At 55.3% G+C, this 24,484-nt stretch overlaps 2 protein-coding genes across 4 annotated transcripts; one reads left to right on the top strand and one right to left on the bottom strand.

The window, feature by feature from the left end:
- The first annotated feature begins 1,209 nt into the window (after positions 1 to 1,209).
- On the top strand, positions 1,210 to 17,193 carry FHIP2B (FHF complex subunit HOOK interacting protein 2B). Of its 3 annotated transcripts, XM_052644875.1 has the most exons (17): positions 1,210 to 1,343; positions 6,503 to 6,581; positions 9,245 to 9,417; positions 10,026 to 10,130; positions 10,451 to 10,573; positions 10,787 to 11,011; positions 11,114 to 11,310; positions 11,845 to 11,953; positions 12,177 to 12,253; positions 12,607 to 12,796; positions 13,384 to 13,529; positions 13,638 to 13,766; positions 13,929 to 14,019; positions 14,341 to 14,484; positions 14,829 to 14,969; positions 15,187 to 15,287; positions 15,522 to 17,193. In XM_052644875.1, the coding sequence occupies exons 1-17, from the start codon at positions 1,299 to 1,301 to the stop codon at positions 15,658 to 15,660; spliced, it is 2,214 nt and encodes a 737-aa protein (XP_052500835.1). In that variant the 5' UTR covers positions 1,210 to 1,298; the 3' UTR covers positions 15,661 to 17,193. The 3 variants fall into 3 exon arrangements, with proteins under 3 accessions (XP_052500835.1, XP_052500836.1, XP_052500837.1); XM_052644876.1 differs by lacking the exon at positions 14,341 to 14,484; XM_052644877.1 differs by lacking the exon at positions 10,787 to 11,011.
- A 1,682-nt stretch (positions 17,194 to 18,875) lies between these two features.
- On the bottom strand, positions 18,876 to 21,648 carry NUDT18 (nudix hydrolase 18). Its single transcript, XM_052645204.1, has 3 exons — positions 21,487 to 21,648; positions 20,361 to 20,574; positions 18,876 to 19,992 (listed from the first exon to the last, which is right to left on the bottom strand). The coding sequence occupies exons 1-3, from the start codon at positions 21,646 to 21,648 to the stop codon at positions 19,397 to 19,399; spliced, it is 972 nt and encodes a 323-aa protein (XP_052501164.1). The 3' UTR covers positions 18,876 to 19,396.
- Positions 21,649 to 24,484: the final 2,836 nt, after the last annotated feature.

Raw genomic sequence — 24,484 nt, forward strand, 5'->3', positions numbered from 1 at the left:
AGGGGATCTTCCCCACCCAGGGACAGAACCTGTGCCTCGTATGTCTCCTATATTGGCAAGCAGGTTCTTTACCACTAGTGCCACCTGGGAAGCCCAAAATATCCTGTGACTATTTTTTAATTTTTAAAAAAAATTATTTATTCATTTATGGCTGCACTAAATCTTCGATGCTGATAGAGCTTTTCTGCAGTTGCAGCAAGCAGGGGCAACTCTGTAGTTGCAGTGTGAGGGCTTCTCATTGCAGTGGCTTCAGTGTCGCAGAGCACGGGCTCAGGGGCATGCAGCCTTCCGCAGTTGCAGCAGGTGGGCTCAGTAGTTGTGGCAATGGGCTTAGTTGCTCTGTGGTATGTGGGACCTTCCCATACCAGGCATCAAACCCACGTCTCCTGCATTGGCAGGCGGATTCTTTACCCCGAGCCACCAGGGAAGCCCCATTAGTGACTATTTTACATTCTTTCCTTTGTCTGACATGTCTTCAGCATGTGTCAGTTAGGCATAACTCCATAGCCACAAGTGGCCAGTGGCTACTGTGCTGGACCGGGATTGGGGAAGAAGTCACACTGACCTGGTTCTGCCCTTCTGGACTCAACAGGGGAAGAAACAGTGTCTAACTTGGGGAAGGGGATAGCACACTGAGAAAATCGAGGCCAAGGATTACATAGGCAGAACCCTCAACCAAGCAGGGCTTCCTGGAATGTTCAAAGATGGGCCCTTTGGCAGCGTGCTTTCTAGTAGCCAGCTCTGCCAGTTCAAAGCCCATTCCCCATCTTCCCCCCCAGCGCTCCCCGCCCCCCCACCCAGCCCCTCAGGAATGGAAAGAGATTCTTCATCACAAGGCAGTCAGCCGTTCAGAATGTATGTCTGCTGATCCCTGACATCGTTACGATGGGGGTGGGGGGCGGTAGGCATAATGGGATCCCATGAGGGACATCTAGAGACTTCCAGACCCATGGACCTTCTCATCCCTCCTGGGAAAAACGTGCTTGGTCCCACGCGCCCTTCCCTAAGGGTCGTTCGCACGCTGCCTCCGGGCTTCCCCAGGGGCCCCGGCGGACTTGACCTTGTCTTTCTGCTGCGGCGGCGGGCGGCGGGCACCCCCAGCCTCAGGGCCCCTCCTCGCTGCCCCGCCGGGCCCCGTCGGCTGCCGGCCTCCTCTCCGGCCCCGCGCTGGGCCGGGCGGGGGCTGCGGGGCGGGGCGGCCGGGGCCCCGCCTCCCTCGCTGCGCCTCCGGGTCGCCGCCTGCGCCCGGGAGCTCCGCCACCGCCCCGGAACCGGGAACCGGGAACCGGGCCGCCGTCATGCTGAGCCGGCTCGGGGCGCTGCTGCAGGAGGCCGTGGGGGCGGTGAGGCCGGAGCGGGGCCGGAAGGGCGGGCGCGGGGCCGGGAGAGGAGCCGGCGGGCGCGCGGGCGGGCGGAGAGCGCAGGCCGCCTCGGGGAAGGGACCCCTACCCGGGCCGCACGGAGCCCCGTCCCGGGCCTCTTCGCTCGCCCGCCGCGCCCCCTCCCAGACCCCTCTTCCCGTTTCTAGTGGCTTCTTTCTTGATCGTCCCTCTTCCTAGCTTTTCTCCAGGTCGCTCCAGCCCCTAACCCTTCTCCCCGAATTGCTTCCTGTTTATTTTCCCTGCTCCCGGAGTCTCCCAATTCCCAAACTCCTCCGTGCCGGGTGCTCCCCTGTCACCCAATAATTTCTTCCCAAAATTCCCCCCAAGTCCCCTCCCCCAGCCTGTGGGCCTTCCTCTCCCCCCGCGCTCCTCCCTTCCTGGTCACCTGGCCTTAAAAAATAGCTGCCCCTTCCCCTGGTTCCTTGCCTTCCGACGCCTCCAAGACCTCACTCGCGCGGTAGGCCCTCTCACCTTCGACTTGGGAAGTGCAGGCCCCAACTGCCCAAGTCCCCAGGAAGGGTACAGATAACAATCGAAGTGTGTTGTGGGGGGCGGCGCCTAGCCCAGGAAACAGTCTTATCCTGGGTACAAGTGCCGTTTCCAGAATGTTATCTCAATCCCAGGCCACCGCAAGCCCCGTTGACCTTGAGTCCAGAGGGGCCAGCTCTGGTGGTGCCTGGGGTGGCCAGGGGGGCAAGGAATTTGTGTTTCTGCCATTTTCTGTTGGGTTTGAAGGCTGGTCAGAGGCGCCCACAGTTCACTCAGCAAGATAAAAGTGCGGGTTTAGATAGGGTAGGCAGGATGCCTTCCAGTCAAAGTAACCCTGCCAAGAATCTGCCTGTGAAGTTAACAATTCTTTTGTCCATAGTCTAAACTCTCCTAATTGATCAGTTGAGTGTATCAAATGTTCTCAGGAGAAACAGCCTTGGGTTCTATCCTTTTCCTTCTCAATGCATGCCTGGGTGCTCAAGCTCTCAGTCCAGTCATTTCCTACTCTTTGTGACCCCATGGACTGAAGCCAGCCAGGCTCCTCTGTCAATGGGATTTTCCAGGCAAGAGTATTGGAGTGGATTGCCATTTCCTTCTCCAGGGGATCTTCCTGGACCAGGGACCGAACCCACATCTCCTGCATTGGCAAGGGGGGGTCTTTACTGATGAGCCACCAGGGAAGCCCCACCTCCCCAACACACAGCCCAGATCAGGGCTTATGACTGAGAACAGTCTCAGCCTTAAGCAAACTTGTGGAGAAAGTGAAAAGTTCTGCTTTCTCAGCTCTTTCACCTGCCCCAGGCCTGCCCTGCAGGCACCTCGGGCCATCCTGCCTCTGGAGGGGATTCCAGAACGATCTCTCCTCCCCTCCTCTCTGTCCCCAGTCAAAATAGCTGTCATGTTAGAACGTAATCTAACACTCCTTCATACCTGTCTGGGAAAGCTCCAGACACAAGGTGGGTGAACAGGACAGACAGGACCCTAGCCCTGAGTGAATTTCTAAGGCTTCCTCTGTAGAAATTTCAGTGTCTTGCTCGAGGCGAGTTGGTGGTCACGGGAGATATTTTTAGGCAGGTGTCCTTAGGCCCCTCAGTATACAACATATAGTCGATGCCCTAGAAATTTGACTGGTCCCATGTGACCACCAGGGGAGATGGTCCCCTCTCCCTCCTCAACCCCAAGCTTGAGCACAGATCTTCCCAGGGCTGGGTCACTAGGTTAAAACCCCCAGCAAGTTGCTTAACTCAACTTGACCCAGCAAGTGTTAAGGAGAAAGAGTGCTCTTTCCTGCCCTCTTCTGACAAAATAGAATAGCAATCTTTACAGTTATTTGTAAAAAAAAAAAATAATAATATTATCTTTAAAAAGAAATCATTTGGTGCAGTTTCTTTTTTCTGGAGTTACAGTAGCCAACAATATATTCAGGTAAAGGTTATCTAATGGGTTTTTTTTTAGCTCTAACGGTCTGTTTTGGCTAACTTTTGTTCTGTTTCTCCTTTTTTTTTTTCTTTCCTGGGTTGTTCTTTCTTCGTTTAAGTCCAGCTTAAGGCTTTAGGAGACTACAAGTGAATTTTAAGGTTAGATGAGACCCCATCACAGGCTTGTGAGGCGATCATAGTGTGGTTAAGGGTCAGAGGGTTTTCCCAGAAAAAGGAACTGTGGGAAGGGCTTAAGGAGGGTTTTGTTTTTTTTTTAAATGTATTTACTTGTTATTTATTTATTTTTATTTTGGGCTGCACTGTGTCCTCGTTGCTGCGTGCAGGCTTTCTCTGGCTTCGGCAAGCGGGCCTATCCTTTGTTGTGGTGCTCAGGCTTCTCACTGCCGTGGCTTCTGCTGTTGTGGACCACTGGCCCCGGGTGCATGTGGTTCAGTAGCTGCAACCCTTGGTTCAGCAGTTGCAGCCCTCGGGCTCCAGGTGCATGGACTCAGTAGCTGTGACGCTGTGGGTTTAGTTGCTTCACAGTATGGGATCTTCTTGGACACAGGATCAAACCTGTGTCCCCTGCATTGGCAGGCAAATTCTTAACCACTAGACCACCAGGGAAGTCCAGGTTTAAGGAGTCTGCTGATATATTTTAGTAAGTATCAATGAGTAGTCACTCTGTGCAGAGCCCTTTAGGGACTCTCAGAGATAGAAACACAGAACCCTGGCCTTGAGGGAGCTCACAGTCTCCTACAGAGATGATTGTTCACCCAACAATAATAGCATCATGTAGACCGTGATAAGATGCAGTCGCTCCATATGGTCTGTGTGTTTAGAATGACTGTGGGAGGTGCCACTTCCATAAAGGTCAAGGCCCCCACAGCTAACTCTGAAAGAAGACTGCCCAGGCTGCCAGGGCAAGGGGCAGTATCTCCGATTCAGTGTCATTTCTTCCTCCTCTTGTCATAATGGCCTGCTAAACCTTCATTTTGCATTTGTCTCCTACACACTTACCAGATGACTCTTCTTCAGGAGCTCAGAAGATGTCACTGACCTGCACCCAACTGTCTGCAAAGAAAAAAAAAGGGACTTCTTGGTTTTGCCAAGAAGTTTAATGCCCCACACACTCATCCATCCATCCTTTTGCTGGACACACTTTGCAAAGATTCTTCTGCAGGAAACGTCTCTCCTGTGTCTCTTATTGTTGAAATCAGCCCAGTTCTTCGGGTTTTAGTTCTCGCATGATCTCAGCATAGCCTCTTCATTTCACTTGTTGGAACTGACCCTTCTTCGCCCAAAGGTCACTGTCCACCTCTCCTGTGTTCTCACACCACTACTACTACTTTTATTTGACTGCCCTGGGAAGACCTTTTGATTTTCATTGTTGCATGTGGCATCTTCTGTTTGTGACATGGGGCATCTAGTTCTGAACCAGGGATCAAACCCAGGCCCCATGCATTAGGAGCATGGAGTCTTAGCGACTGCACCAGCCACTATCTCCCACTATCTCCTGTAGTTGAGTCATTCAGTGCATTGTATATTCTCTTCTCCTCCATGGCACGTTTCTGGAGGACTGGCTCTTAGACATCCTTGTGTGGCTCATAGCATCAGGCGTGGTGTTTCGTACACACTAGGCATCAATAGATACCTGCTGAGGGAGTTATGGAAGGAGGAGACACCCCGTCCTGTGGTGCAGTAAAGCATGAAGTTAGAGAGAGGTGTGTCCAGGGACCCTGGAGACAGCTTTGTGGAGGCGGTAGCTTTGAGCTGGACCTCACTGGGGACTGCTAGGACCTAAACAGGTGTAGGGGGATATACAGAGTCTCCTAGGCAGAGGAGCAGCTAGAGGAAAGACCATAAGGTAGGGATGTGGGTAGGGACTACTGGAATATGCATTTTTCCCCTGGGAACATTCACTCTGCAAGAAAAGAGAAGAAATGCCCTTTTTGGAGAAGTTTTCAGAGGTAGTGGTTGTTACCAGTTCAAGGTTAGTTCCAGCTGGGGCATGGGAATGGAGAGGTTGCTTTAGGAGAAGGGGGAGGTTCGAGGGCTGCTCATGGAAGATCAGAATTCCTTGGGGTGATTGAAGGAGCTGGAGGTGTGGACATGAGCAGAACTGAGAGAAGATAGGGGTGCACACCCTGCACTGTGAACAAAAGATGCAACACGTTATAAGTAAGGTGGGCCTCCCAGGTGGCACAGTGGTAAAGAACCTGCCTGCCAATGTGGGAGACCCAGGTTCAATCCTGAGTCGGGAAGATCCCCTGGAGAGGGAAATAGCAACCCACTCCAGTATGCTTGCCTGGGAAATCCCATGGACAGAGGAGCCTGTTGGGCTATGATCCGTGGGTCCCCAGAGTTGGACATGACTTAGTAACTAAAACACCACCATAAGTTAGGCACTTTTTGGTGGATGCAAGCCACGTGGCACATGGGATCCTAGTTCCTGATCAGGGATCCAACTGGTGCCCCCTGCATTGGAAGCACAGAGTCTTAACCACTGGTGTGTGTGTGTGAAGTCGCTCAGTCATGTCTGACTCTTTGTGACCCCATGGACTGTAGCCTACCAGGCTCCTCCCTCCATGGGATACTCCAGGCAAGAATACTGGAGTGGTTTGCCATTTCCTTCTCCAGGGGATCTTCCCGACCCAGGGATTGAACCTGGGTCTCCCACTTAACCACTGGACCCCCAGGGAAATTCCACTTGCTTCATATTCTAACATTACCCACCTAGCTGAATTGAGTTGTGGTGGCCTTCACCCCAAATTTTCAGACTCTCAGAGTGAAATGGACCCAAATGCTTTGTCTCTGCCACATTTTCCATTTATATTTTGTTGTTTTGGGGGTGCTTTCCTGTTTTCCTCTACATACCTCTATCATAGCATAACCACATTGTACGGAAATGATCTGTTTCTGTGTCTGTTTTCTGCACCAACAGTCTTACCACTCTGGGATGGGGGATGATCATCACATGTTTCAGGACCACAACATCTCAAGGAGGGAGGGGGTGTCTGGGGAGAGGACACAGGAGATTATTGGGAGATATGAAGACAATGTGCAGATGTCCTGGAGAAAATGTGTTACTGATTCAGTTTGAGAACCCAGGATCCCAACTGCCCCCTCCAGGGCCCAGCAGCCGTCCAACACTTAGCAGATGGTAGAGTGTCATAGTGGCAGCCACTTAGGTTGTGTCTGCTCTCTCCACAGCGGGAGCCCAGCATTGACTTGCTGGAGGCCTTCGTGGAACACTGGAAGGGCATCACGAACTACTACATCGAAAGCACAGGTGGGGCCTCGTCTCCTTCCATGCAGGGATCCCTGAAGTGTTTGGGGAGCGAGGGGTGGGTGGGGGTCACCTCACAGCTCAGAGATGCAGGTGTCCTGGGGAAGGTGACATCCACTGCCCACTTCGAAGTGGGGGCTGCCTCACCCTGACCTTCCAGGAAGGGACCTGTGTGAGTAGGAGTAGGGACAAGGAGGCTGGGTTTCACTGGCCTGACTCTGCATCCCAGATGTTGAACTCCACTTGCCCTTAGCTGGGCAGAGTATCCAGGCCTTCAGTCCCCAGGTACCTGTGCCCAGGGCTTACCGACTAAAGAAAAGAAGTGGAATAAATTCCTCTTTTCCTTGAGCCAATTTAGAGGGCATTTCCCTTGTAGAGACCTGGCACAGGAGGAGAAAAAACCAAGGCACGTAGGGTGCCTGGTCCTTCTCCCCCAGCTGACACTCTAGCTCTGGTTCATCTGGGCCCACCAGGATCCCTCACTGAGGGGGCAGCGTCTCATTGGCTGCTTGGTAATCAGTATGCTGGGCTTGGTGGAGATGCACTGGTTGCTAAGTAACCTCCCCTGCATTCCTAGCCTTCCACCTCCTAGAGTTGACTGGGGATTGACTCCAGTTTTGTTGTTTGTGGTTCAGTTGCTCAGTCCTGTTCTGTCTGACTCTTTGTGACCCCATGGACTGTAGCCGGCCAGGCTCCTCTAGAGTTTGCTCAAATTCATGTCCGTTGAGTCGGTGATGCTATCTAACCATCTCATCTACTGTTGCACCTGCCATCTGCCTACACCTTTCCTAAAGGCTTTACTTCCAGCCTGAGCCAGCCCCCAAAATTAAAAGTGGCCTTAGGACACTCCGAGGGGCCCTCTGAGTGTTCTGTTAGACCAAGGTCCTCAGTCTTGGCACTGGTGACATCTGGACTGGATCATTCTTTGTTGTAGGAGGTTGGGGGGTGGGGGTACACCGTATGTTTAGCAGCAACTCTGACCTCTACCCACTAGATGCCAGTAGCACCCCCTCCCCATTGTGATAAGCATAAATGTCTCTCCAAACATTGCCAGATATCCTGGGGAGCAGGGGCAAAATTGCCCACAGTTAAGAATAATTGCTTTAGGTGGTGCAGTGGTTATGAGTCCTTGCTTCCATAGCAAGGGGCATGGGTTCAATCCCTGGTTAGGGAGATAAGATCCTCATGCTGCACAGCAGCAAAAAAAAATCCTGATCCTTACCAATAGGTCATTTTATGGGATTAATATAAATGTAAAATATATACTGTTTTATATAATCTAAAATAACAAGCAATAGTTTTTAAAAAGAATGCTTTAGATTGACAATCTCTTTTTTTAAATTGAGATATAATTGACATATAACATTATGTTAGTTTCAGGTGTACAACATACTGATTTGATACATGGATATGTTGTGAAATGATCATCACAATAAGGTCTAGTTAACATCTGTCACCACCTATAGCTACAATTCTTTTTTTTCCTGTGATGAGAAATTTTAAGATCTCTGTTAGCAACTTTCAAATATACAATATTTTAACTCTAGTCTCCGTGCTGTGCATTACATCCCCAGGACTCATTTTACATCTTGAATTTTACACCTTTTGGACTGAAGATCTCTTGTCATGGAATCACAAGCGGAAAACTAGGAAAAGTTCTAGAACTGCCTCACGTCCACCTGGGGCTTCACCTGGCCCAATTCATTAATTACCAGATGGTCTCTGGACCAGAAGTGCAGGGCTGGGTGAGGTGAGCTGCCTTGCTCAAGAGCCTATGCTTTCAAGAAAAGCTAGGGGGTGCTGCAAGGCCAGTCCCAAAGTGCCAGAACTTTCTTTATAAAAATCCTCCACCCTGTGAGACTGACTAAGAGAACTCCACTAACCAGCAGGACCTGGGCATCAGGCAGTGAGTTTGAGTCTGAACCCATGGTCATAAATGGATTTTTTTCAGCTTTTTTTAAAAAAAGGAAATAGAGTATTGCCTTCCATGAGTATAAAAGAGACATAAATAGGCCCCTGGAGGTTATCTGTTAGGAAGCTGAAGACAGCTTCTAAATCATAACAGAGACCCCTGAGCCCATAGCTTCTCACTCAGGCCCAGAGCTAGCCGGCAGCCCACCAACTGTCCTACCCCAGAGTTCAGAGAAAAAAATGCTGCTTGCTTTTCTTTAATAAAGTGCTGGGACCTGTACACATGTCCTGTCAGATAGCTATATCCTGGGCTTCATCTAAAAGGTCTTTCATCTTTTTAGCTAGCACATGCTAAGTCAGTTCAGTCATGTCTGACTCTTTTGCAACTCCATGGACTATAGCCAGCCAAGCTACCCTGTCCATGGGATTTTTCAGGCAAGATTACTGGAGTGGGTTGCTATGCCCTCCTCCAGGGGATCTTCCCTACCCAGGGATCCAACCCATGTCTCAGTCTCCTGCATTGGCAGGCAGGTTCTTTACCACTAGCGCTGCCTGGGAAGCTCTTTTTAGGGTTAGCTAGAGAGGCATCAACTGTAAACTTCCCTTTGCTCTGGTCTTTGAAGAAAACTGTTAACCTGGCCTTCTGCAGGCTGTTCTGTCTCCCCAGCTACCTCCCCTAGACCCTGTGGGTTGACCCTTTAAGCCAGTGTCCCTGGACTTCACCCCATTCACCTTGTTTCCTGGATCTCTGTTAGATGAAAACACCCCCGCCAAGAAAACAGATATTCCCTGGCGGCTGAAGCAGATGCTGGATATCCTGGTGTACGAGGAGAAGCAGCAGGCAGCGGCTGGCGAGACGGGGCCTTGCCTGGAGTACCTGCTGCAGCACAAGATCCTGGAGACCCTGTGCACACTGGGCAAGGCCGAGGTGGGCCGGACCTCGGGTGCCTTTGCAAACTTCCGCCTGAGCTGGGGCCCCGGGGATCCAGGTCTTTCTACCTGTGCTCCTCCTAGTGCCCACCCTGGGGCAGGGGGCAGGGGGCGGGGGGTAGGGGTGGGATTGGGGTGGGGTGGGGTGCGGTGTGAGCTCGGTGGGGACGGGATCACTTGGGATGGCTCAGAACAGCCACCACCTTCCCCAGGCTTCAGGCCCTCACTGCTTTGCTTTGGTGGCGTGTTCTCGCTGTCCTTGGGTTGAGGACATGCTCCCTTTCATTCAGTCCCCGTTCGTTCATCAGTGATGTACTGAGGACCAACCATGTACCAGCCGTGGCCTAGGCGCTGGGGACCCGACAGTGATTGAAACAGGCGAAAATTCTAGTCAGGTGCATCAAAGGAGCCCACGGATAGTATGTTCAATAACGATAAGGTTAGGGACAAAAATTAAGGGAGAAAGGGGCAGGGCAGCAGCAGGAGGCCAGTTTCCTAGTGTGAGAGGAGGAGGCGCTGGTGGAGAAGGCAGTGAGGGGAGGAGCAGTCCAGGCGGGGGCGTTGCCTCGCCGACTGACTGACAGGCGCTCTGTCCCTGCCCCGCAGTACCCACCTGGCATGCGGCAGCAGGTGCTCCAGTTCTTCAGCAAGGTTCTGGCCCAAGTGCAACACCCACTCCTGCATTACCTCAACGTCCACAGACCCGTGCAGGTGAGGGGCCCAGAAGGTAAGGGGTGTCCGGAGGTGAGGCCTGTGCTTTCAAGCAAAGCTGGTGGGGGTGGGTTTGCTCCAAGGCCAGGCCCAAAGCACCAAAACTTCCTTGACAAAACGCTCCGCTTTCTGAGACTCTAAAAGAGCTCCCCCTGCCCCCCGCCCCGTCCCCAGCTTCTCCATCAGGCCCTGGGCACCATGCCGCAGGACTTGAGTTTGAACCCTTGGCCGTGCACAGATTCTGTTCCCTGCTGCCCCATTCTTCCATCTCTTCCCCACCACCCCATCCCCCTCTTGTCTCTGTCCTGCTCCCCTTGTAGAAACTTCTCCGACTTGGTGGGACAGTTCCTGGATCCCTCACAGAAAAGGAGGAGGTGCAGTTCACCACAGTCCTCTGCTCCAAGATCCAGCAGGACCCAGCCCTGCTCACCTATATCCTAGAAGTGAGTGCCTCTGGGGAGCAGGAGGGGGAGGGCCCAGACCCCAGGGCAAGCCCCCGGTGGCCCTGCTGAGGGGCAGAAGGATGGAGCAGGTACTGAGGAGGCACTTGGCAGGCTCCCCTCCAGCTCTACACTGAGGCCCCCTTTGGACTCCCAAGGGGCTGTCATGGAGAATGGTCTGCACCGCGGCCTGGCCTTACCCATCCTCCCTTGCAGGGTAAAAAGACTATTGGTAGGAAGGCATCCAGAGAAGCCACCGCCTCTCTGAGAGAGGCAGCCAGTGTCAGGGACAAGGACCGCCCACACAGCAAGGCTCCGGACAATGGTACCTGTGGGGCCTGGGCCTCAAACACCCAGCTGCCTGCTGAGACCGAGGAGCCAGATGGAGCCATTGGGGAGAGCAGCCTCATTACCACCCTGATTGGCTTGTGCAAGAGCAAGGTGCTGGCAGCCTCCAAGACACAGGGGGCGGGGACGGGGTGGGTGAGTTGCTGGGAGGTGGGGATCAGCCACAGGTCTCTGAAGTCCTACCCTTATCCCCAGAAAGGTCGGGTGGCCCTGAAGGCCCGGGAGAACCTGCTGCTCCTGGTAAGTGTGGCGTCCCAGGCGGCCGCCACCTACCTGGTACAGAGCAGCCCTTGTTGTCCTGCCATCGTCGAGCACCTCTGCCAGCTGTACCAGTCCCTGCCCAGCTCCCTGGACCCTGCAGACATTGCTGCTTTAGAGGGCATCAGCTGGAGGTAGGCGCTTAGCCAGGGAAGGCAGGTCTACATTTTCAGCAGCTGGAAGCCCTACCTGGCATCTTCCTGGTAGCCTCTCTCGTTTTTCCAAGGGGGATGGGGACCTCTGCTGGCCACCCTCCTCCTGAGGCTATAGCCCATGCCAGGGGCCTTCTTACCCTCCAGGAAAGCATCACTCTGGTTTCTGCCCTCAGGGAAAGTGAAAGTGTTAAGTCACTTCAGTTGTGTCCAACTCTTTGCAACCCCATGGACTATAGCCTGCCAGGCTCCTCTGTCCATAGGATTCTCCAGGCAAGAATACTGGAGTAGGTTGCCATTTCCTTCTCCAGGAGGTCTTTCCCACCCAGGGATTGAACCCAGGTGTTCTGCACTGTAGGCAGATTCTTTACCTGCTGGTCTGAGCCACCTGTCTGCCCTCGGAGCCCCCAGTAGAACGGCCCTCCGGCAATGGAGGTTCCAAGGCAAAGGGTGAAAGAGCCCACTTCCTGGCTATACCTGAACCAGGCCTCACACACTTCCTTTACTCTCATGCAGGTTACCCAGCGCCCCATCTGATGAGGCTTCCTTCCCCGGCAAGGAGGCCTTGGCTGCCTTTTTGGGCTGGTTTGACTACTGTGACCACCTCATCACAGAGGCACACACGGTGAGCAGAGCGGGTGCTCCGCCCCACCTCCAGCTTCATGCTGCTCTGTTCTGTCTCTACCTGGAGGACCCAGGGGATCTCTTGGGAGCTGGGCAAGGCCCAGGATCAGCAGATCCCCCTCTATTTGTTATGTTAGGCTCTGTACAAGGACACAGCTATTTCTCAGTGGAAAATTGTCGGTGGTCGGTAAAACGCGTTTTAAGACGTGCTCTTTGGCACCCAGGTGGTTTCGGATGCCTTGGCAAAGGCTGTGGCTGAGAAGTTATTTGTGGAAATTCTGCAGCCCCAGCTCCTACACGTGTAAGTTCTATCTAGTTCCTTCCAGGTGTGGCTATGCTCCGGGCGAAATGCCCACCCCACCAAGCCCTTTCCTGTGCTTGAGGCCAGGGACCTCCTCGGCCAGAGTCATGGTGTCAGTGGGCTCCATTGGTCGATGTTCCCCTTCACACACTTGTGACCCAGAGCCATGTGGGCTAACCAAGGCCTCCCACCCTCAGACTCTAGGACCTCAAGTGGAACAGGGAATGAACAGAGAAATACCAGCAGAAGATGCAAGAGAACCAGGAAGGGGTTCTGCGCCTCTGCACCCTGTCCCTCCCTGCTCGTCCTCTGCTGTCCCCTGCCTGGCGTGGCTCAGTGCACTCTCCCCATAGGTCTGAACAGAGCGTCCTGACCTCCACTGCCCTGCTCACAGTCATGCTGCGCCAGCTCCGCTCCCCGGCGCTGCTGCGGGAGGCTGTGGCCTTCCTCCTGGGCATGGACCAGCAGCCTGCAGCCTCTGAGGACAGCCCCCGCACCCTGTGCGCCCACCTCATCAGGCACTGTGACCACCTCTCTGATGAGGTGAGGCGGGCGACCCTCCTCTTTATTCACCTGCACCCTACCTTGCCCATGGGATTTCCAGAAGCTTCTTCCCATTTTCATTAGTTTTCAAGGCGGTTCTACCTTTGAGGCATTGAAACCCAGCTCCCTCTCACCTCCAAGCAAAGAAAAAGACAGTGACCCAGTGACTGGTAGCTAAACTCTTGTCCCACAGTAATTTTCTGTGATTACAAACTTACGATGACACTTTTTATTTTTACAAAGTGCTTTTATTATATTCACTTGGCTTGTTGGAGGCTGACAGCCGCTCTGTGAGGTAGGCGAGGCCGGTATTCCATTTTTCAGACATGGAAACTTAAGGTGCAGAGGAGCCAACTGGCTTGCCCGATACCACACCTCAAATTAGTTAATGGAACCGAGACCAGCCAGATTTGTGGTTCTCAGGCCAGCACCCATTTGCTCCCCTTGAAACCTGCCACCTGAGCCCCCGGCCAGAGGAGGCAAACCCCCATCCTAGGGGACCTCTTCTCACCTGGGTGAGCAGTTTCCAGGCACCCCTGGAGGCCCGCATGGGGAAAGGATGTCCCGCTGATTCCTTCTTGCCCCAGATCAGCATCGCCACACTGCGGCTGTTTGAGGAGCTACTGCAGAAGCCCCATGAGCAGATTGTCCGGAGCCTGATCCTGTGCTACCTGGAGGGCCGTCCTTACGTGGCCCGTGGCTCGCCTGAGCCCGAAAGCTACGAGGACACCCTGTAAGTGAAACCCGGCGCCGTGGAGGAGGCCTGGGGCCACTCAGAGCCCCTCCCCGGCCCCTGCTGGTTCCTGTGCTCACTGGTGCTGCACTTTTCTGCCCGGCACAGAGACCTAGAGGAAGATCCCTACTTCACCGACAGCTTCCTCGACTCTGGCTTTCAGCCCTCCGCAAAGCCTCCCCCGGCCCCTGCCACCAACCCTGATGGCAAGACAGCAGTGACAGAGATTGTCAACAGGTAGGGGCCCATCAGGAAGTCCAAGCCACCTGAGCTTTGTTCTGTCTTTGGCCAGAGCCCTGATGGGGCACAGGCTGGGATGGAGTGCTCCCGGGGGCTGGAAATGGAGCAGGGCAGCCCAGGCTGGGCCCTCCTCCCCACACCTAGGGTCCTGTCTCTCAGTTTCCTCTGCCTCGTTCCTGAGGAAGCCAAGACATCGGCCTTCCTGGAGGAGACAGGATACGACACGTACGTCCACGATGCTTATGGACTGGTGAGTGTCAAGGCCTCTGCCCGTGCTCAGTCCTTGCCACTTAGAGTGTGGGGTTAATGCACTCTGCCCCTGTGATCTCCAGCCCAGTGCTCCCAGCTCTGGCCAAGTGCCCGAGCCCCATCTGCCTGTGTGGCTCTCCCAGTCTGCTGGCACCCCTGACCGCTGGCGTGTGTTAGTCACTCAGTTGTGTCCGACTCTTTGTGACCCCATGGACTGTAGCCTGCCAGGCTCCTCTGTCCATGGGATTCTCTGGGCAAAAATACTGGAGTGTGTTGCCATTTCCTCCTCGGCCTATGTCCTTGACTCTCCCGCCTCTTTTAGTTCCAGGAGTGCAGCTCCCGAGTGACACCCTGGGGCTGGCCACTGGCTCCCCCACCCCTGGACCCCCATGAACCTGAACAGCCTTTCTTTGAGGGTCCCTTCCTCCAAATGCTGTTTGACCGCATGTCCCGGATTTTAGAACAGGTAGACAGCAGGGCTGGGCCCTAGCCATGGGGTGAGGTCTCCGGAGTCCTTCGGGAGAGCAGGGCCCAGCCCTGGGGGTCCAGCCATCTTCCCTTTTCTGGCTCCACGACCCCCCTCAATCCCCACCTTTCTCCAGCCGGGAAGCCCCGTCTCGCCTCTGCTTCACACGCCCTAACACGTCCTGGCCCTCAGCCCCAGGGAACCCATGACGCACACATCACGTGCGTCTCCAACCCCCGCACACGTTCACACTGGCCAGGCACAATGCTGGGGTGGAGGAGGGCAGGGGGTAAAAATGCTCAGCACCCCTGCCAACCCTTGCTTGTCCACTGCGCTCCCCACAGCCATACAGCCTGAACCTGCAGGTGACCTCAGTCCTGTCCCGGCTCGCCCTCTTCCCCCACCCCCTTATCCACGAGTACCTTCTGGATCCCTACACCAACTTGGCCCCTGGCTGCCGAAGCCTGTTCTCTGTGCTCGTCAGGGTAAGGGCGCCCAGGCCGGGCCAGAGGAAGCATGCCAGTGCTGGGGGCAGGAAGGGAGGGCAATGGGACGGGGGCGGGCTGGGGGCTCCAGGTGTGGGCACCCTTGGCAGCGCCAAGGGAGAACCTAGGTACCACCCACCCTCCTGTGGTATGACCAGGCCAGGGACCCCACGGCAGGGTCTCTGGTCTCATCAGTCCCCTCTTGTTCCCACTCCAGGTGATCGGGGACTTGATGCAGAGAATTCAGAGGGTTCCCCAGTTCCCAGGCAAACTGCTCCTGGTGCGCAGGCAGCTGATGGGCCAAGTCCCCGGGGAGCAGTAAGTACCCGAGGGAAGCGGGTGCCCAAGGAAGAGCCCTGGGTTGACATGGCGAGGGCTTCCAGGTGGGGGAGGCACCAGGCCAGGGGCAGAGGAGGGCTCATTGCTGAGGCCTGTGGTCCCTCATAGACCCTCAGAGGTGGCTGTCCCTGGGTAGTCCCTCAGATACTGGGATGTCCCACTGGGCACACTCCTCACACTTCCCAGCTGTGACCCCTGTGCTGTCTCCCTCAGGCTGGACCACCAGACCTTCCTCCAGGGCGTGGTCGTCCTGGAGGAATTCTGCAAGGAGCTGGCTGCCATTGCTTTCGTCAAGTTCCCCCCACACAGTCCTCACCTGCACCTCTCCAAACCCCGAGAAGGGCATGTCTGAGTCAGGAGGGGAGACTCCCGTTCACGCCTCTGCCCAAGAGCTGCCCCCTGCCTGGCGGTGGTGCTGCCACTGTCCTGGAGCGGGGGGCTGGCCTTGGCTCCATCTCCTTTATATCCCAGGGACTTCTACCTGTGTGGAGGTCTGGCCTTCCACTCTTGGGTTGACTCAAGACCACCTTGGCCTGTTGGCTGCACCAGACTGGATTTCAAGGAGTGGGTCTCTGAGGTACCAGGAACCAAGGAGCCAAGGTGGTGGCTTCCTGGGCAGCATGGTGTCCTTGGGGCCCTCTCTGGGGAGTTGGGTGACAGCCAGGTGAGCCCCCTGAGCCAGAGCCTCATTTGCTCTGTGCCTGTCACCTGTGTCCATGGGTCTTCTATGGCCAGAGCCAAGACCTGAGACTCAATTATAGGGGCACAATGGGGAGTAAGTCAGTGGCTCTGAGGCTGGTCATGCCCCTAGGCCAGAGAGATGGGGGCACGGCCCTGTCTCTGTTCCACTAGGTACCACAGATACTGCTGACACTTGATGTTTTTTCTCCTGCCTTCTCGGTTTAACCCTTGGGGAAGGGGCCATGGATGGCAGGGGAAGCCCCCTTCCAGCTCACCCTCCTAGAGACTGTTGCAAAATTCCAACAGCCTCGTGGCAAATGCCCAAAGCATGTTCCACAGCCAGGCGGGGGCAGCTGCTAATGAGAAGCTTGATGTAACTGCAGCCAGGGCAGGAGAGGGCCTGGGAAGCCGGGGGGCTGGATGCCAGGCTCCAGCTCCAGCTGGTTTCTCGCTGGCGCCTTCTGAACCCGTCTCGGCAGGTCCACAGCACCTGGGCAGAGGGGCTCAGAGACCTGGGGAGGCCAGGCCTCACCCCAAGCATTCGGCTGGGGTCCTCCACAGAATACTGTTCCCAGCAGAGCCGGAAGGTCCGGGTCCAGGTGAGGCCAGGGTGCCCACCGGACCGCAGCCTGCCCCCACGTCCCTCCCCCACCCCCTCTCGACCCCAAGGCCTGGCAGGGTGGGGTTGGGGCACAGGCAGTCCTTTGCGGTGCCGTTCTCCCAGCGTGCCCTCTGCGGCTGGGGCTGCCACCCCACCCGGCCCAAATCTGTCTCGACCTGCAGGAACACACAGGCGGCGCCAGGCATTACCTCACAGCAAACTGCAGTTGCTGGCCTAACTCCTGGGCAAGGAGGAGCAGGCCAGAGCCCCTTTCGCTTCCTTTTCCTGCCCATGCCGCTTCTAGAAGCCGGCCACAGGTTGCCAGGAGGTGACATGAAAGCAGAGGAAACTCAGTGACCTCTACCTCTCCTGCGTTCCTCCAAGCTGGGGAGGATTTACCTGCTGTTCCCGAGGACACTGTGCAAGTCCCTGCGTGTGCCCACGCATGGGCGTTAGCATGGAACGAGGCGGTGAACTGGGTCTGGACTCTTCGATTCAGAAAGAACGTTCAAGCGTCCGAGAGTCAGACCCTCCCCTCCTCAATGCACTTGGGCATTCGCACAGTGTCTCCCCAGACAGCATGGCAATAAATGGTGTGGTTGCGTGGTCATGGCTGCCCCATTCTTCTCTGCCCTCCCCGTGTCCTTCTGCCCAGGGCTCCACTGCTCATTCAGGCACATCTTCCTCCCTAAGGAAGACGAATTCAGTTCCTCTCCCAGCACAGGAGCAGAGGGAGGGCAGTGTCTGTGTGGTGGGGGCGGGTGGTAAACAGGGGCAGGCTCTGGCAACGCAAATGTGATGTTCCCCCAGCGCCTGCCAGGAACCGGGAAACAGGCCTCTCTTGGGCAGGGAGCTCTATTTCTGCTCGGCCTGCCTATAGCTGAGAGCCGGCAGCTCCAGAGACACTCTAAGGAATGGGCCACCTGGGGCATCCGTGCACAAGTCTCCTTTGCAGGGTTTGTGTTGTGAAAGGTATGACTGCTTTAGTGGTGAACAGTGGGCCTGATTTTTATTTTTTGCAGCACTATGCAGTGTGTGGGATCTAGTTCCCTGACCAGGGATGAAACCTGTGCCCCCCTGCATTGCGTGTGGATGCCAGGGAAGTCCTGGGCCTCATATTTAAAAAAATCTAGTCCCTGAGTGCGTGGAGATGCTCTGGGGAGGAAGGTCACCAAGAGTCCTCCAGGCAAGGCAAGAGGGAGGGCTGATCAGTGGCTTTCACCTCCTGGCATGTTCCAGTCACTTGGGCTGCTTTTAAAAATACCGATGCCCTGGTCCCACCCTCCATCAGTTAATCAGATCTCTAAGGGCACACCCACAGTTGCTCTTTTAAGGCTCTCCAGGTGATCCTAGTGGGCACCTGGGGTTGAAAGTGCTAGAGTTAGGTGCTCAGTCGTGTCTGACTCTTTCTGACCCGATGGACTGTAGCCCGCCAGGCTCCTCTGTCCATGGGATTCTCCAGGCAAGAATACTGGAGTGGGTTGCCATTCCCTTCTCCAAGAGCTCTTCCCGACCCAGGGATCAAATCCAGGTTTCCTGCATTGCAAGTGGATTCTTACTGTCTGAACCACCAGGGAAGGGTTGAAAACTACTAATAATAATAGGCTAAATAATGGAAGTAAAGGTCACTGTCCAGTGTGCTTACAGACCGGTGTGTCCCTCAGACACTGAGAAGGGATCCAGAATAAAAGGGTTTGATTCCTTCATTTGGAAGAAGTCTTTAGAGGAAACAAGAGGGTTCCTAGCACAGCTCCAGAGGTCAGAAAAACAAGATGGCAGCCCAGAGAGGCAGGGCAGGGGGCCTCTGAGGTTGTCCTGGTCCTTGGGCGTCAGAGTGGAGTTACTTCAGGAGGGAAACCCAGCCAAGTATTTTCCCTGCTCAGAACCAAAACTGTACATCCAGTGATGCGTGTATAGCAGTCAGTACATATTTCTTCATTTCCTTTGGTTTTCCCTTAAACTTCAGTAAAGTTCTTTAAAAAAAAAAATTCCTACCATGATTCAGCTGAGCTAAGGGGAATGAAGAGAGGGTTTTGGTCTGGCTTTGGGCTGGAGTTGTACCAGGGCAGAGGCAGGAATGAGCCTGGGGGCGGAGTGACGCTGATCCCTCAGAGAAACACAAGGAGAAAAGAGACGGGCAGCTCTCACAGCTCCTCGCCCACCTGAAGCTTCTGGGCATCTCACTGCTCAGACCTTGGAGGGGATGTGCCCACATCCCACCCGGCAGGCCTGCACCAAGCTGTGGTGGACAAAGGGAGTCTGCCAGCCAGTCACCTGCTGTCTGGGAAGGCCTGTGTGGTTTCCATGGGATGAGCGGAGGAGCTTCTCTTGATAGCAGCTCCCCCTTCCAGCTCAAGTCCGACCCACAGAAACATATAAGTGGGAATGCAAAGTCAGTAACACTTATTTACTCAGCCAGGGACCCTCTCCCTTGGAATGACCTCCCCCACACCCATTCCATGTTCTAAGTGCCTAGCATTTGGCAAGGGCACAGAAAATGAGGAGATGCCACCTCAGGTCCCGAAGGTCCTCACGTCCCCTTAGGGAGTCCTGCCCTCATTGGAACTTCAGGGCAACTGAGTCCCCGAGCTCTGGACTCCTTGTTCAGCTGAAGGCATTGTCCCTTTGGGTGCTGTGCAGGGACCTGCTCCGTGGTGACAAGAGAGGGCAGTCCCCCTGGGAGCCAGGAGAACTGCTCAGGTCCTCATGCAAGAAGATCTCTGACTGTCACACCCCTGCCCCGCTCCAAAGCAAAAACTTCCTCTGAAGCACGAATGCCTTGCTCCGGCCCACTGACGCCCACCTCCTATCTGTTGATTGGGACGACAGATGAGTCCCGAAGCCGCTGTAAAAGCTGGTTTTGCAGGTCTTCCTCCACCACCTTCCACCAAAAGAAGTTCTCACCCCGAACCTTTGGGGGCTCGTTTTGGAGACCCGGATTCCGAAAAGCCACGGTGACCAGCACGTTCATGCAGATGCCATCCGTTAGGTCTTTGCCCAGGTGTTGCAGTCCAAGCAACCCCTTGGTCTCTACTGCCAAGTGGTGCAGGGTCAGACACTCCTGTAGCAGCCGCAGGACGGCCATCTTGATGCCACCCCTCTGCTCCATGGGAGCGAAGCCACAGGCGGTGACAGGCAAGTGAGGCGTCCCCACTGTGCCCGCCAACACCCACACTGTCTGGACGCTGGTGAAGGTGGCCACAAGTCGCTGGCAGACCAGACTGCAGGGAAGCTCTTGGGGAAGGAGGAGAGGGTGCCTGGCTCGCTGGCGATACTGGGCAGCGAGGTTGACCAGATGAAGAATGTCCTGGGCCCGCAGTGGGGTAGGCAGTGAGGTTCGTGGGTACCAGCCAGCCTGTAGGGACTCTGCATCTGCTTCCTTGGGAGTCTTGAGAATTCCACCTGGTGGAGATGCAGGGGATGTGCTCAGTTGTGTCCAACTCTGCAACCCCACAGACTGTAGCCCACCAGGCTCCTCTGTCCATGGGATTTCCCAAACAAGAATACTGGAGTGGGTTGCCATTTCCTTCTCCAGGGCACAGGGAGGGAGAAAAGGTCTATGTTGAATGAAGTGCTGGGCCTGGTAGAATAAAGGGCCACCCAGGGTTCCAGCTGTGACCCAGGGGGGAGGCCCAGGATCAGGTGTTCAGTCTGGAATCTGGAGATGCCAGGGTTATCCTAGCCAGACTAGGGGCTCATCTCACCTGAGGACAAGCCAGGGGACTGGTGTCTACTGCCCTCAGCCCACGCTGCCACCTGCTGGGCCATACCTGTGGGGCGGGTGAGGAATGCGAAGCGGATCCAGGAGGGGCCCCGCTCCTCCACAGACAGCAACGTCAGAGGCTCACACTGCAGCCCGGCCTCCTCCTTCACCTCCCGCTGCAGCGCCTCCACAATGGTCTCCCCAGGCTCCATCCGCCCCGCAGGAAGGTACCACGACCCACGGCACTCCTTCTTGGCCTCCTGGACCAGTAGCACCTCATCCTGAGGGGGAGAGAGAGGGTCCTCACCCACCACAGCTGGGATGGGAGCTCCAGGGGGGCAGCAGAGCCAGCAGCCTTCACTTGCTCTGGGTCCAGCGCCAATCTCAGATATAGTCACTCAATACCCACATCCCAGGGGCCACCCTGAAATTGCTGAGTTCTCCAGGGAACTGGCCCTGGGTATGGGGACTGCAGTGGTCTCTGCAATTCATCTTTCCCTGCATTCAGGTTTCCATTTCAGAAAGGGGTTAAGAATTCTGGTAGCTACTTCAGGGGCTGGAGATTAGGCCTCCAGGGAGGGTTGCCCTGCGTCCTGCACTGATTAGCATCTGCACAAGTCACAGTATATTTCTCACCTCCCCTCGCGGTTTATAAACTGTGTGGCCTGCTTAGGCTTTGAAACACACCCCAAACCCTCACACCAAACAACTCCTACCTATGGCTCTGACCCGTTCTAGCTGTTGTTACCGCACCATGTACAGGGATCAACACCAATCAGAGCATCAAACAGGGGGTCAGAGGCCTGGGTGTAAGGAAAAATTGTGCACTTACTGCCCATGGGGCCGAGGGGAGGCCTCTGAAGCACTGGACAGGTTTTTAAGCCCACTCCGTGGCGGCCACCGCGCTAGCTTCTGGGGAAAATGGAAGAGGAGTAAGACAGCCTCCTCTCAAGGAACTGAGGCCTGGTGGGATTAAACAGGCTCGTGAACCTCAGTTTCCTCCCTTGTACGTTGGGAGGATCGCAGGGCTGCGCTGCTCAAGGCTCAGATGTTAAGTGTGAACGTGCTTTGCTAACTGAGAAGAGCCACACACCAGGAAGCTGTGGCTGTTGCCGGTGCGTCCTTTGTTCCCCACTGGGGCTGGCTGCGAGCCCCAGAGACCTGGGCGGTGGGCCCGACGGGCGGACGCTCACCTGCTCGTTGAGGAACACGGCCAGCACCACGTAGCAGACATTCTTCCGCAGCCGCACCGGCGCCGGCGGCTCCCCAGCCGGCCCCGAATCATAGTTCTGCACGAGCAGCCCCCGGCCCCCCAGCACGGCCGTCAGCGCCCCTCTCAGGCCTTCCGAAGCCATAAGGTCCCCCGAGAGGCGGCGGGCCGGGAACCGCAGATCTGCCGAGCCGGGTGGGATGTACGTGGGTGACGGTGGGGCCAGTCGGCCTCGCCGCCCCCCCCACGAAGGACTCGGGTCGGGCGCGCTCGCGAACACGGAAGCGCCCGGCGTGTTGTGGACGCTGATAGGCTGCGCGTCACCGCGGCCGGCTCGGATTGGCTGGCGCGCAAAGGTCACGGCGGGGGCGGAGCCAGTCCATAATGGGGCTAGGCGCCCAGCCCAGGTGGTGCGGCCGCCACACCGCATCTGCCATTGCATCGGTTCCTCCTGTTTCCCGGCATCTCAGGCCGCCAGCATCGCTGATTCCTCCAGCGTGCACTTGTCTGCACGGGTTCCGACGGTGACGTCACCTGCCCGCAGGCTGCGGAGCGGCGCAGCAGCCAGCGACGGTGACATCACAAACCCGAAGACGTCACCGGGCCCTCGGGGTGGACCCAGTGTCCAGCACTTGTAAACAAACCTTGGCATTGCCCTAAATGACACTTCCCAAATAACCTTATTTCTCTACTGAGAAAGTATTGGCTGTCACGTGGCAGGGAGGACAAGAGCTCCTGCCTTGGAGAAGATTCTGATCTAGTTGGAAAGGTGGACGTAAACAAATAATGGAAAGCCAGCTGACTTATAAGTCGAGTGCTACAAGATTGGTTCAAAAAATTGATTTGGGCATGAGATGCCGCAGGCGCTCAGAGGAGGGAGATTGCAGAGCGGGGATGGTCGAGGTGTGCCTGGCCATGGGAGGCAGAACTTGGAGCAGAGATCAGTGCGCGTAGCCGTCATCAACCTTGTCCCGGCCTCCAGTCCAGCGCATTTCCTAAGCAGGGTCCGGGCCCGCTCCCCTTCAGGGGATGGGTACTGCTCCTTCAACTTTGTTATTACCGCCCCCGCCCCCCCAGCCGCCCGCCTCCCCTCCGCCCCCCCCTTCGCCCCCTGCCCCTCGCTCCGCCACCACTACGTTGGTGGGGTTCTGGTCTGTTGAGAGCAAGGTGTGGGTTGATTTCAGGAGCTCCTCCTTCTCCCCCAGCCTGACCTTTCCTTCTTCCTTTAACCTCTTCTCAGGACAGGAAGGAAAAAGCTGAAACCAGACAAGTCTGAGCTCCTCAGTCCCAGTGAGGGCTCCCTTTTCCCTCCTCCTGGCTTTGGTCGTGCCCCTTTTTGGGGGGACAGTAGCTTGGTGGAGCTAAGCATTGGACTTGGAGTTGGATGCCCAGCCATTGCTCCCTGGTTGATTCTGTGCCCTAATAGCGTCAGGGACTTGTTTGTGGGTCTGTTTTGTGGGCCTGTTTCCTTGTCTTTCTTGTTGTCATTCAGTTGCTAAGTCATGTCCAACTCTTTGTGAGACACAGACTACAGCACGCTAGGCTTCCCTGTCCTTTACCATCTCCCAGAGTTTGCTCAAACTCATGTCCATTGAGTTGGTGATGCCATCCAACCATCTCATCCTGTCGTCCCCTCCTCCTGCCCTCAATCTTTCCTAGAATCAGGGTCTTTTCCAGTGAGTTGTCTCATCACATCAGGTGGGCAAAGTATTGGAGTTTCAGCTTCAGCATCAGTCCTTCCAATAAATGTTCAGGGTTGATTTCCTTTAGGATTGACTGGTTTGATCTTCTTGCTGTCCAAGGGACTTTCAGAAGTCCTCCAACACCACAATTTGAAAGCATCAGTTCTTTGGCATTCAGCTTTTTTTATGGTCTAACACATCCATACATGACTACTGGAAAAACCATAGATTTGACTATATGGACCTATGTTGGCAAAGTGATGTCTCTGTTTTTTTCTACAATAAGTTGCTAACAGCTCTTCCTTCCCAGGACTGCTAGGAAGGTGAGCCATCATGAGAGGAACTCTCTGGACTGTCCAGCATGGGTCACCACCATCAAGCAGCCCAGCAATGCTCCAGGCTGGGCTCTCCTGGCCACAGCCTTTGTGGCTACCAAACAAAGGCTCACTTATAAAATGTGCCTAAGGGCCACCATGAACTAGACCGTAGTCTAGAGAATTCCAGCCACACCAGATAAGCCTCCTTAGGCCCTTCTCAAATACTAAACTGACTGCAAGGTCTCTGGAGGCAGGGCACTGGATTAAGCTGTGGGTTATCCCTGAGGGAGCTGCAATCATGTGAGGCACTTGTGAACGCTGCCACCCCCACCCCAACCAAGACCTCAAACGTTCCAAACAACTGAATTCACAGGGCTGAAATCAGGCTCCCAGGACTGCAAAGCAACTTTTTCACATATTTGCCGGGCACACATGCATGTCTGTGTGTGTTTAGACCTTTATTTTCACATCTGTGAAATGGGGACAGCATTCATCCCAGACTCCCTTCTGCCTCCCAGGGATGATTTGAGAGAGAGTGAGATCATGTCTGGGCAGGGCTCTGAAAGCCTCAGAGGCGGCCTAAGATAAACACCAGACAGCCTAACTGCCTGGAAGAGCAAAGACTGTGGCAAACCGCGGCTCCACTCTCCCCATTATCACTGGGCAAAGCGTTCCTCGCCAGTTGAGTGGACCTAATCACCCCGGTGATGGGAAGCACATGAGAGAAACTTGAAAACCAGCTGTAAACAGTGGAGGGCCCCATGGGTGGAAGGCCCTAGAGGGGGTTGTGCTGTACCATGCTAAGCCACTTCAGTCATGTCTGACTCTTTTTGCGACTCCACGGACTGTAGCCTGCCAGGCTCCTCTGTCCATGGGATTCTCCAGATAAGAATACTGGAGTGTGTTGCCATGTCCTCCAGCAGGGGATCTTCCTGACCCAGGGGTAGAACCCACCTCTCTTATGTCTCCTGCATCGGCAGGA

This window comes from Budorcas taxicolor, chromosome 8, assembly GCF_023091745.1.
Source record: "Budorcas taxicolor isolate Tak-1 chromosome 8, Takin1.1, whole genome shotgun sequence".
NCBI classification, from domain to species: Eukaryota; Metazoa; Chordata; class Mammalia; order Artiodactyla; family Bovidae; genus Budorcas; species Budorcas taxicolor.

Excerpts from the sequence above, each read along its gene's own strand:
- NUDT18 (XM_052645204.1), bottom strand. The coding sequence starts at position 21,648 with ATGGCTTCGGAAGGCCTGAGAGGGGCGCTGACGGCCGTGCTGGGGGGC. Across the intron at positions 20,575-21,486 it reads CCGTGTTCCTCAACGAGCAG|GATGAGGTGCTACTGGTCCA; the intron begins GTGAGCGTCCGC and ends TCTCCCCCTCAG. Across the intron at positions 19,993-20,360 it reads ATTCCTCACCCGCCCCACAG|GTGGAATTCTCAAGACTCCC; the intron begins GTATGGCCCAGC and ends CATCTCCACCAG.
- FHIP2B (XM_052644875.1), top strand. The coding sequence starts at position 1,299 with ATGCTGAGCCGGCTCGGGGCGCTGCTGCAGGAGGCCGTGGGGGCG. Across the intron at positions 10,574-10,786 it reads TGCTCACCTATATCCTAGAA|GGTAAAAAGACTATTGGTAG; the intron begins GTGAGTGCCTCT and ends CCTCCCTTGCAG. Across the intron at positions 15,288-15,521 it reads GGCCAAGTCCCCGGGGAGCA|GCTGGACCACCAGACCTTCC; the intron begins GTAAGTACCCGA and ends TGTCTCCCTCAG.